At 41.3% G+C, this 12,557-nt stretch overlaps 1 protein-coding gene across 7 annotated transcripts in view; it reads left to right on the forward strand.

Annotated features, from left to right (window-relative positions):
- The first annotated feature begins 1,554 nt into the window (after nucleotides 1-1,554).
- The window catches only part of smoc1 (SPARC related modular calcium binding 1), a 128,637-nt gene continuing 117,634 nt past the window's right edge, over nucleotides 1,555-12,557 (forward strand). For all 7 annotated transcript variants that reach the window (XM_058987211.1, XM_058987212.1, XM_058987214.1 and 4 more), the window contains exon 1: nucleotides 1,555-1,890. In XM_058987211.1, coding sequence (XP_058843194.1) covers nucleotides 1,789-1,890 — 102 coding nt within the window. In that variant the 5' untranslated portion in view covers nucleotides 1,555-1,788. The remainder of the gene's footprint in view (nucleotides 1,891-12,557) is intronic.

Here is a 12,557-nt window from a genome sequence, read left to right on the forward strand (position 1 = left end):
GGTGACAGTAATGACAGGGTGACAGTCTTGTGTAATTACAGGGTACCAGTCTCGTGTAATGACAGCGTGCCAGTCTCGTGTAATGACAGGGTGACAGTAATGACAGGGTGACAGTCTCGTGTAATGACAGGGTGACAGTCTCGTGTAATGACAGGGTGACAGTAATCACAGGGTGACAGTCTTGTGTAATGACAGGGTGACAGTCTTGTAATCACAGGGTGACAGTCTCGTGTAATGACAGGGTGACAGTCTTGTGTAATGACAGGGTGACAATCTTGTGTAATGACAGGGTGACAGTCTTGTGTAATTACAGGGTACCAGTCTCGTGTAATGAAAGCGTGCCAGTCTCGTGTAATGACAGGGTGACAGTAATGACAGGGTGACAGTCTCGTGTAATGACAGGGTGCCAGTCTCGTGTAATGACAGGGTACCAGTAATGACAGGGTGACAATCTTGTGTAATGACAGGGTGTCAGTCTTGTGTAATGACAGGGTGTCAGTCTTGTGTAATGACAGGGTGACAGTCTTGTAATGACAGGGTGACAGTCTCGTGTAATGACAGGGTGACAGTCTTGTAATGACAGGGTGCCAGTCTCGTGTAATGACAGGGTGACAGTAATGACAGGGTGACAGTCTCGTGTAATGACAGGATGCCAGTCTCGTGTAATGACAGGGTGCCAGTAATACAGGGTGACAGTCTTGTGTAATGACAGGGTGTCAGTCTTGTGTAATGACAGGGTGTCAGTCTTGTGTAATGACAGGGTGACAGTAATGACAGGGTGACAGTCTCGTGTAATGACAGGGTGCCAGACTCGTGTAATGACAGGGTGCCAGACTCGTGTAATGACAGGATGCCAGTCTCGTGTAATGACAGGGTGCCAGTAATGACAGGGTGACAGTCTCGTGTAATGACAGGGTGTCAGTCTCGTGTAATGAAAGGGTGTCAGTCTGGTGTAATGACAGTGTAATGTTGAAAAACAAAATGAATATTACGTAATTGATCTTTTCAAGTAATGCAAGAAAGACTAAACGCTTTGGAAATACGGCCCTAAATATCGCAATAAACTTTAATTATGACAGCTAAGGTGCTGTGTAGATCCCAGGTTCTTTCCTCTTATGCTGCAGTTCAATTAGTCCTGATCTCCCAGCCCCCACGTGCAGCAACCCTAACTACAAACACAAATGCTGCTGTTCTGTCGTGATGAGAACGACGAGACAGATACCCAGCCAAATCATGATTTCCATACACACTCTCAAATCTACACTAGAAAAAATGTAGTCCACCGTTATGTGTTTTTTAAAGCAAATTAAAAAAAAAAAAGAAAGAAACTTTATGCGTCTAAAGACACAATCCTAGCATGCCTGCTCTCATTAGCTTTCTCCCTGCATTTTGAATCTAGACGCGCGGGGCAGGTCGTCTACGCTAAGACCCCGCCTCTGTGGTTGCGATTGGTCCCTACTGGACGATTGCTGAGTTTTCGGCTAAGAGTGGTGTCTGTGCATTGCTAGTTTCCGCCCCTGTGATCTATAACTAAATTGCAATGAAAGTTGAGGCATTTAACCTGCAGCTGAGGGAGAGGCTGAAGTGTTGAAGTTTGAGGATAATATATATATCTCTATATCTCCGAGTTCTCTCCCCCACATTAAAGAAAGTGTTTTCTGTAAATTCTGCTGAGGGATTGAACCATACATCGGAGTTTATGTATAATTTTATTTAGAAAAAAGCTTTTTTTTTTTTTGTGATATAACAGAATCCTATATAAAACTTATTTTTGCCTAAAAACATAAAATGTTTTTGAGACATTTTACAATGTCTCTTTTTTTATATTTTGTACTCCTGTTGTTGGTGCAGTTGCCAGAATGTCGTGGTCAGAAGTCTTCGAGTCCCAGGGTAAGTCAAAATCTTTTAAGCCTACAGTATAAAGAATATGGAATATATCATTTATACTTAGGTTTCTGTGTAAATATTATTTTCAGCTTAACTTTTTTGTGCATTTGAAGCAGGTGTTGCAGTGTGTTAGTTTCATAGTGAACATTATAAACAGCACTGTTTAATTCGTTAAACATAGACGTTGTAAAGCAGTGTACTGTACAGTTGCGGGTTTGTGTGTGTGTGTGTGTGTGTGTGTGTGTGTGAGTGTGTTACATTTTAGCTTGTAACGCTTTCCAATACGTAAAATGCGGATATATATATTATTTTTATATATTATTTTTTTTCCCATGTAAATAACTTTTTTGTTCTCCATAGTGTATTTTAATATGTTCTGGATATTTCATAGTTTAAATAAAATCCTTTTCAATAAAAACATATATTTATATTTTCATACGCACCAAAAATTATAGCACGCCATGTATTATTTTGCAGTAGAGTATGTTATGGGTATTGAAATATACTGTAGCGAGTGAGTTTGTATGTTAGCAGCATTGGACTGATCGGTGATTTAGATTTTTTCCCCTAATCACAGTGGGAGTCATTTTACATGTATGCTTGTATATAACATGCTGGTGATGAGAATGCAGTTATTATCTAAACAAATAAACAAACCGAGCAAAATAACAAAATGTGGAAACAAACAAATAAACTTTTATGGAAATAACAATATATAACAAAATCTATGCAAGCGGAGGTTAGCTGGAGAGAAAAGGTATCGATGTGACTGATGGGTTGGTTGATGGCAATAGGTTTCCTACTATACATTTTTTTTTCCTTTAAAATCTAATTTAAATTTATATTACGAATGCTAACAAGAAAAAAAAGAAGACTACAGCTCAAAGAAGATTACAGCTCTTTACACAGCAGACTTTATGCAGGCACATTGTGCGTAATAGTTTCAGCAGCGAGGGTTTATAATGTTATACATGCAATAGCAGTGCGTGTTTTGGTGTGTATCTGAATGACCAGTGTATATTTACAATGAAATAGTTAGCCACCTAAAAGTTTATTACAGGGAGGCAGAGTGACTGATATTGATTCAAATCAGTGGACATGGGCATATATAGCAAGGAGCACTGGTAGAGAAGTCAAAGGACTTCACAACGTGTTAAAGGTATCCAGTCAAGCCTGAACTATCACTGAACGGGTTGCTTCGTGTATAATTAGAGTTAAATATACACTGAAAATCTTCTCAAGGTTTACTATTAGGTCTGCAAGTATAATATACTGCCATCCAGTATTGCATTATGAATCATCATGTACTTTTTAATGTACCTTCTATTCTCTGAAATCAATACCTGCTATTAATCTATCTCATTAAACTCAAAAAACTACCTGCGCTTTTTTTTTTATTATTATCACACACATAAACAAATTTGGCATAACAAAGCAAAGAAGTTGTCAGCGACTGTATGCCACAGTAAAGAGGTTTCGATTTGTGCTGTCTCTTTTTTTTTGTGAGAAACTCCTCAGACAGAATTGATACAGGCTGTCATTGAAGCCTGCAGTAACTCCTGCCAAACTGAAGCCCAGTTCAGTAACCCGACACCAGTGTCTGAAATAGTGGTATGTGTGTCTGTCCAAAGGGTTAAGGTGCGATACTGCTTTGCAGTTGAATGTAATGATTTTATTTTTACTAAATGTCCGCCTTTGTTCTGTGGAATCTGGTGTGACGCTGTTGAGCTGCTCGTGCTGGGTAAATGGGAGGCAGGGTGTAGATATCACTGCCTGTGCTCAACATGCTGTCTGAATTGGACACGGCCACAGATTTCGTCATTTGAAAAAACAAACAGGCAGAGAAAGAACATTGTGACTTTTTAAAATAGTTTCGCAAGCTCTCCACAGTGCCTGTAAAGGTACCTTTGGGACTGAAATACTTTAGTTAAAGGCTAACAGGAGTTGGGCAAGGCTGGCGTCGCTTTGTGTTTTACATGCAGAAGGTGTCAACGGGGCTCTGGCAACACACACATATCGGGACCATTTTTTTTGAGGGCTTTAAGTTATGTTTACAATTTTTTTGGTGAAAGAAAATTACGACTAAATGCTGTAACAAACTAACAGACTGTTACCATTAAACAATTCAACAGTGCTTAAAATACCTTGAATGTTTTACTAGTTGTGTAAGGGCCGGATTTATAAATTGTTTTACGATTTATGTTGCTGAACTAAAAAATGACAGCCATATATTTCAATTACAGTAGCTCCTAAATTACTATTCACAAAATAGTCAGAAATAACTTAGTAATTTTGTCTCATTTTGTTCTGAACAATTGAGGTGCAGGGAATTTAGATACACTTCTGAATCTTAAATAATCCAGATTAACATACATCCAAGTATATTTCTCATGGCTGGATAATAGAGGGTTATTCCTACCCGTAGCAGCCATTCCAAGGCAGGAAAGGCACTCGCTAGGATTCAGTTTTGCTTCCTGAGATAGGACAGAGCTTAAAGATAATTTATAACCTCCTACTGCAGCAAACAGAGAGTGTAAACATGTCTCTGGTGTCCACTGCTATACCTCAAAACAAACTGAACTGTCAACAGGGCTCTTTACCATTAGTGCACAGAAAGGTATGGCTGTACAGGAGTGCACAAAAAAACACACGCTTGTAACAAAGTGTAAATGGGCTGTTCATCACATGAGACATTTATTAGGCAAGTGGCATAGGAAGATTGTGCTGTGGAGCGGTCTCTGGTCATGAGAACTTAAAGGGTTAAGGCAGTTATGCTAGAATGAGTTAAAAATAAGGACTGTTTCACATGTCCAACCTGTCAGAAATGTCTTGTGTGATGTGTGGAGCTGTTTGCGATTACACTGTAAATCAATGACAGTGGGATCCAATGTCATTTACTGAGGATGTTTTGAGTGAAGTTCAATCTTGTGCAATCAGATTTATGGATGGTATATGTAGTTCAGCAAGCCCGCTGCACGCTCAGCTGTTTACAGTTCCAGTACTTACTGGAGTTCCCTGGAGAGGTCCACGGAATCTGAGTCACAGTTTCAGTTGGCGTGCCGTGTTCTCATCTCAGTAGAGATTGCTGCTCTTGTGTTCTCATCTCAGTAGAGATTGCTGCTCTTGTGTTCATCTCAGTAGAGATTGCTGCTCTTGTGTTCTTATCTCAGTAGAGATTGCTGCTCTTGTGTTCATCTCAGTAGAGATTGCTGCTCTTGTGTTCATCTCAGTAGAGATTGCTGCTCTTGTGTTCATCTCAGTAGAGATTGCTGCTCTTGTGTTCTCATCTCAGTAGAGATTGCTGCTCTTGTGTTCTTATCTCAGTAGAGATTGCTGCTCTTGTGTTCATCTCAGTAGAGATTGCTGCTCTTGTGTTCATCTCAGTAGAGATTGCTGCTCTTGTGTTCATCTCAGTAGAGATTGCTGCTCTTGTGTTCTCATCTCAGTAGAGATTGCTGCTCTTGTGTTCATCTCAGTAGAGATTGCTGCTCTTGTGTTCTCATCTCAGTAGAGATTGCTGCTCTTGTGTTCTCATCTCAGTAGAGATTGCTGCTCTTGTGTTCATCTCGGTAGAGATTGCTGCTCTTGTGTTCTCATCTCAGTAGAGATTGCTGCTCTTGTGTTCTCATCTCAGTAGAGATTGCTGCTCTTGTGTTCTCTCATCTCAGTAGAGATTGCTGCTCTTGTGTTCTCATCTCAGCAGAGATTGCTGCTTTGTGTTCTCATCTCAGTAGAGATTGCTGCTCTTGTGTTCTCTCATCTCAGTAGAGATTGCTGCTCTTGTGTTCTCATCTCAGCAGAGATTGCTGCTCTTGTGTTCTCATCTCAGTAGAGATTGCTGCTCTTGTGTTCTCATCTCAGTAGAGATTGCTGCTCTTGTGTTCTCATCTCAGCAGAGATTGCTGCTCTTGTGTTCTCATCTCAGTAGAGATTGCTGCTCTTGTGTTCTCATCTCAGTAGAGATTGCTGCTCTTGTGTTCATCTCAGTAGAGATTGCTGCTCTTGTGTTCTTATCTCAGTAGAGATTGCTGCTCTTGTGTTCATCTCAGTAGAGATTGCTGCTCTTGTGTTCATCTCAGTAGAGATTGCTGCTCTTGTGTTCATCTCAGTAGAGATTGCTGCTCTTGTGTTCTCATCTCAGTAGAGATTGCTGCTCTTGTGTTCTCATCTCAGTAGAGATTGCTGCTCTTGTGTTCTCATCTCAGTAGAGATTGCTGCTCTTGTGTTCTCATCTCAGTAGAGATTGCTGCTCTTGTGTTCTCATCTCAGTAGAGATTGCTGCTCTTGTGTTCATCTCGGTAGAGATTGCTGCTCTTGTGTTCTCATCTCAGTAGAGATTGCTGCTCTTGTGTTCTCATCTCAGTAGAGATTGCTGCTCTTGTGTTCTCTCATCTCAGTAGAGATTGCTGCTCTTGTGTTCTCATCTCAGCAGAGATTGCTGCTTTGTGTTCTCATCTCAGCAGAGATTGCTGCTCTTGTGTTCTCTCATCTCAGTAGAGATTGCTGCTCTTGTGTTCTCATCTCAGCAGAGATTGCTGCTTTGTGTTCTCATCTCAGTAGAGATTGCTGCTCTTGTGTTCTCATCTCAGTAGAGATTGCTGCTCTCAAAAGGAATACAAAGCTGTAAAATTCACTTTCTTGATGGTAAAACTGCTAGTAACAGTGAAAAAGCAATCCAATTACTAACTGCATTAACATTTCTGCTGAAGTTTGTGCTTGTTTACTTAATCACAAGCTTTTGTTTTTCAGTTTCGCTCACTGTGTTTACCTGGCAAATGAAATCCTATTAAAAACGGATTACTAAACAATCTGATTGAGGAATCTGTTCATGTAAACAGTGTAATCAGCCCGGGAGTCGAGTGGAGTCCACTTATCTGATTTCTTGTATTCTGCTCTGTGTCAGTCCTGTCAGCTCAGGGATCTGATTACGAGGTCTTGCTGAGTGCATGCATGCCATCAATAGTAACCTTTTCTACACAGGTGTGTGGCTTTGCTTTCTCCTGTGTCTTTCAATCTTTATTGGCCTGCACCTTCTTGTTTTGTAACTCTGCCCTTTTTAACTTTTAGATATCACATCCTTTCCACTTTCGATCCCTTTAGTCTTGCTCTGTCTATGTTTTGGTCAGATTTGGAGGTGTGCCTAATCCATTGCTTGTGATCTGATTATTGCGGAATCTGATTTCTTGAAGTCAAGCAAACACTGAGCCTTCCCTTTCTTTTGGACAGGTGAAACCCCTTTAAGATCCCAGCGCTGGAAACCTTTGTTGCTGAACCTTCAATCACACTGTAGAAGTGTTCAGCTAAGTCAGGAGCAAGCCTGCCTGTGTGGGCTTCTAAAAGACAGGGGTGTAGAATTTTTGTAAAAAAAAGAAGGGACAAAATGCTAGAAAAATCTACTTGTCCATCTTAAAAATCTACTTGCCAGAATGCCAGAATGCTGTGCCCTATAAAATGGAACGCAATATATTTTTCTTCACTAGACATCCGGATGATAGATAGGCCATCAGTTAAATTAAAATGAAATCATTTCTCTAAACTATAATCTGTAATGTTTACCATAACATTTACAGTGAATGTGTTATTTTGCAAACACGGCACAAAGTTACTGTAATTATGCAGATGCAGAAGGTTTTTTAAGAGTCAGTAAATCACAATACTTAAATATGTGACTTATTTAAAATGGATCTGATTCATAAACACTGATTTTCTAACAGTGCGAAATGGATAAATTGGAAGTGAGCATTAATAATCATATATATATATATATAGATATAACAGTTGAAAGCTTTTTGTAATTTTTATTATGTTATATGTTCTCCTACTGTAGTCAAAAGCAAAGTAAATTAGTAATACTATGATTAATATAAGTATATTTGTTACTGTGTGTGTGACTGAGGGTTTGTGAATTAAAGGGTTATTTATATGTGGGTATATAGTCCAATAGTGAGTGCTCCTTGGTGCAAGTGGTGTTGTAAATACATTAATAGTGAATACAGTGCAGTCCGGGTTTGATGCTGGCTTAACAGCGACAGCTTCCGGATATTTAGCCGTCTATAAATAACAAAATAAGAACAGTTAATAGACAGACAGTGCAACACTAAACACTCACGGTTTCTCTTTACTCTGATATGCCTTCAGTCCCGCCCCCTTTGGTAGCGAGTGCAGTCACGTCTCCTCCAATGCATGAGTGACACATCGCCTACTGCATTAAGGCACTGACTTCTAGTATTGTGGCTTTGCCCCCTTTTTGGATGGCTGACTTCTGACAGACTCTGGAATGAGCTGTCAAACCATCCAGTCCGGGGCGCACTGTTCCTGTTATACAGCGCCCTCACAGGTCGGGAGGGAGATTGTTGACTAGGATTAATTCGCTCTCTGTCACATACCCTCTGTGAGATATTTGCCCAGATGCTTTCCTTAGCACTTAGAACTAAGCCTAAGTTATTGAGCCTATCAGAATCTGAGGATATAAAAAGATGCCTGGCTATCTGTCTTTATGTTTATATGTATCTATGTACTGTATGTATTACATGTATGTATTACATTTCTACATATATTTAGAAAACAGCTTATCTGACTGGCAGAGGTCTGTGTGGCTTACAATAACATTTAAAAATGAGATAATGACAGATCGTTGAGGAGTTGTCTGTGTCTGTGTTGGGACCCGTGTAAATTTTTGCTGCAGTATTATGGTGCCAAGTGAGTAGCTACCTCTGATCCGAGCGTCTTTTACTTTATAGCTAAGCTGTTTACCTAACCTCTGGACAACATTGCGGGCCTGCTTAATAGTTTGTTTTCTTCATCCAGCTGCATTATAACCAGTTCCACAAAGTGATTTCTGCTGGAAGTTAATGTATCATTTATTCGTGCCTTAACATGCTATGAATCCCGTAGGTGAGACAGGTTTGAGTACAGTACCTTCAGCTCCTTTGGGTAGGTAGGTTTGTCAAAAGGAAAAAGATGCTCTGTAATGGATCAAGTGGAAGAAGGTGGTATTTTTGCACTTTGTGTCATTGGCATGCTCGTGTGAGAACCAACATATACTTAGAGCTGGTGTTTTGTTAACTTGGTATCAGCATTCACCAGTACATGTTTTTTCAAGTATTACAACAATAGTGGAACTACTTGTCTGTTTGTACTACATAGGATACATATTTTGTGCTTGTCCTGAACTGTTGTTTGCTTTTTTTCACATTTACAGCGCTGCCCTGGTGGTTGCATTAAAAAACAATTTCCACTGAAAATGCCACACATGTTTCTAGTACTATAAATAATTATATTAAACATTGAGGGGTAAAACATACTTTTAAAAGTTCTTAAATTGTTGCAATTGTAAGTGTCGCAGTTGCCGGCAGCATTTAGTACATCTCATTATAATACACCACCCACTCGATATATCGCGGGTGTCGGGGTCCAATTATAAATCCACTATATATTGAGGGCCGCGATATAGCGAGAGACCCATTGAAAAACAAATAGGCTAACACATACTGTACAACCACTCCCTTGTTTTATCGGGGGTGTCAGGGTCCAGTATAAATCTTCTACGCAACCTGCTTTTTCTCCAATTAATTTCATGAGTCTTCCTCTCCTTTCTCAAATGCACAAACCCACTGCATTGTAAGAATCCATTGCCAACATAGGAGGCTTGTTGCTAGGGAGCTGACGTCACTGCCCTGTGACTTTTGTTTGTGATGTGCTGTATGAAATAAAACAAACAGTAATTCTAAGTGCAATTGTCTATGTATATTGCAGCTAAGGTATGTGCAGTTAGACTGTAAAAATGGGGAGCCAACTGCAGGATCGCGATATATCCAAATCTGCAGTATAGCGAGGGGCAATATAACGAGGGGTGAGTGTATTTGAGAACCCTGATTTGCACTATCTCCACCCGCTTTTTGCGAATTTATGCAGGTGACGCCCATAATTAGATATTCATCTAAGGTTGAGCCACAAAGAAAAACTGCTGCCGCAAACTTTCCCTAAAGTCGCTGATAGCATTGCGCTTGTTTAGTACATTTCACCCTAGACTTCCAACTCGTTTGCAACTGGTTTGCCTTAGTAATCACACATAGCTCAATATAGAAATGTAATTCTTTAAATGTTAAAATGTGTGTCCATCTCCGCATAGTTTTTCTGGGGGAGCCAGTTGGCAAAGTAGGAAGTTTGGACCTGAAAACAATAAAACCAACCTTCTCCTTTCAGTTTTAATTTGAGGCAGACTAAAACTTCCTTCCTTCAAGGCAAATGTGCAAAGTTTGGCTGTAAAATTGCTAAATAGGTTACTGGAAGATGTACCATTTGCAAACTCATGTGGAAATGTGTGCAGTTAATGTTCTGACATTATATTTTAAAGGATGTCAAGCTGTGAAGCTAATATTGTATTTGCAGCCAGGGGAGTTCTAGGTTTCCCTTATTAGACTGCCCTATGAGAACCATTCTGTGGAATTTCTAATCTTTGGATAGAAAATTGCGTGGCACAGTTTAGAACAGTTATATGCCATCAAAACGGCAACTATTTTATACCCACTCCAATGTAGTAAACTGATGGCCATAACACCCTATGAATGAATTAGCTGTTTCCATTCGGCAAGATCTTGTATTGTCCCTGTTTCTGTGAAAACATCTTCCGGCCGGGTGATCAATATTGACAGAAAGTTCCTATTATGAGCAGTAAGCTTTAACTATTGGCTGCATTCAGGACTTGGTGTGTGAAAGTACTGGTTATGTTTTAAATTTCGGACAAAAGTGTCTGCAAGCCGAGCAATTTCGAAGTGCGATTTGTGAAACATTACATTGTGAATTGTTTTGTTGTTTTGTTGTCTTGAAGCATGTGATAATGAACGATGAATTCATTCCTGCTAAGCCTGTATTTAACTGAAGAATAAGTGCCTCTACTGAGGGAATTATCAGAGATTAGGACACGGTTTGGTGAGTAACGTGAGCCTACTATAACAAACTAGCCTGCAGTTCCTGATGTGGTGGGCCTTGTTCAGGTCAAAGAGCCCAGCTGAGCGTTCCTGTGTTTGTGGAGAGAAAGCCATGTTCACGCTACTGGGGGTGTGGACTGGTTTTAAACTAGATCCTGGTATGGACTGGTTTTAAACTAGATACAATTTCATAAACTGTAAAAAAATGAAAGGCTTTCCTCTATTATAGAGCAGAGATGACAGTCCGTCTTCTTCCCTCATTGGTCTCCAGTTGTTTAAAAGCCAGGACTTACCTCCATCCTTCTGCTGTAAAGTTGTTTTTACTCCTCCTCCCCTCTGCTTCTTTTTGCAGCTCCATCTCCCTTTCAGGGTTCCCATCACCTGACTGCTGTGTCACCTCATAGGAGGGAGGGCAGCTCCTTTCAGGCAAAGAGCCGAGTTCCTGGGCCACACCTATATTATCATTCCCTAAATGAAATTTATAATTAAAGTTCGGGAGGAGGGTCAGACACCAATCTCTGCATCACCAAATTGAATCATTCAATTTACACATTAGCTAATTTAAATTGTTAGCACTATAAATACCCTCTTCACTTATCTCTGTTGCGTTTTGATTTCATCGTACATGCACGCATCATGGTCTGCATTCTGGATTATTCCGTTTCGACGGATGACGATCTGTTTGCTGTTTCCCCGGAGCCGAGATCCACGCAACCAGTTCAACCAGCCCTTCCCGGGCCAACTCCACCACAACTTCGGTCGGCGGTATTACCACTCCAAACTTCTCTGCCCAGATGTCAGCTTCTCCTGTCTGCTGTGGCTCCTGCCTGGCCACTCGTTCCTCCGCAACTCCTGAAATCAGAGACTGGACGATCTCCCGGCTCCAGCTTTATCTTCGTAGCAACAACATCCCATTCAAATCTACAGCACGTAAGGAGAATTTGTTTACTTTATTTCATCCTTCCCGTCGCAGGCGCTATGACGTCAGCACTGATCGCTGCTTTACCCAGTGTTGCCAAGTATCATGACAAAACAAGCCCAACCCATGTCAGTATGGGTGTTTTTACAAATTCCAACCCGCGACTCAAGAAGCTAGCCCAATTTCCGCGTATTATAAGCGAACTTGAAACACCTCGCCCGCACCGACTGCATCTCCACGAAGCGCTTCTACTACCGGAAAAATCCGAAAGCAGGACCATCGCACCTGTCAATCAAAGGCTCATTTAGCAGTTCCTGAGCATTCTGGCTCCAACTATAACCTTTCAGGTTACCTCCCCTCACTGCAGGCGTCCAGCAGGCCCCTGCAGTGACCTCTTTGGCCACTATGGGCGTCCAGCAGGCCCCCATAGTGCTCCCTTCACCTCCAAATATAACCTTTCTGGTTCCCTTCCCTCACTGCAGGCGTCCAGCAGGCCCCTGCAATGACCTCTTTGGCCACTATGGGCGTCCAGCAGGCCCCCATAGTGCTCCCTTCACCTCCAAATATAACCTTTCTGGTTCCCTTCCCTCACTGCAGGCGTCCAGCAGGCCCCTGCAATGACCTCCATGGCCACTATGGGCGTCCAGCAGGCCCCCATAGTGCTCCCTTCACCTCTAACTATAACCTTTCTGGTTCCCTTCCCTCACTGCAGGCGTCCAGCAGGCCCCTGCAATGACCTCTTTGGCCACTATGGGCGTCCAGCAGGCCCCCATAGTGCTCCCTTCACCTCTAACTATAACCTTTCTGGTTCCCTTCCCTCA

This window comes from Acipenser ruthenus, chromosome 15 (assembly GCF_902713425.1).
Source record: "Acipenser ruthenus chromosome 15, fAciRut3.2 maternal haplotype, whole genome shotgun sequence".
In the NCBI taxonomy this organism is placed as follows: Eukaryota; Metazoa; Chordata; class Actinopteri; order Acipenseriformes; family Acipenseridae; genus Acipenser; species Acipenser ruthenus.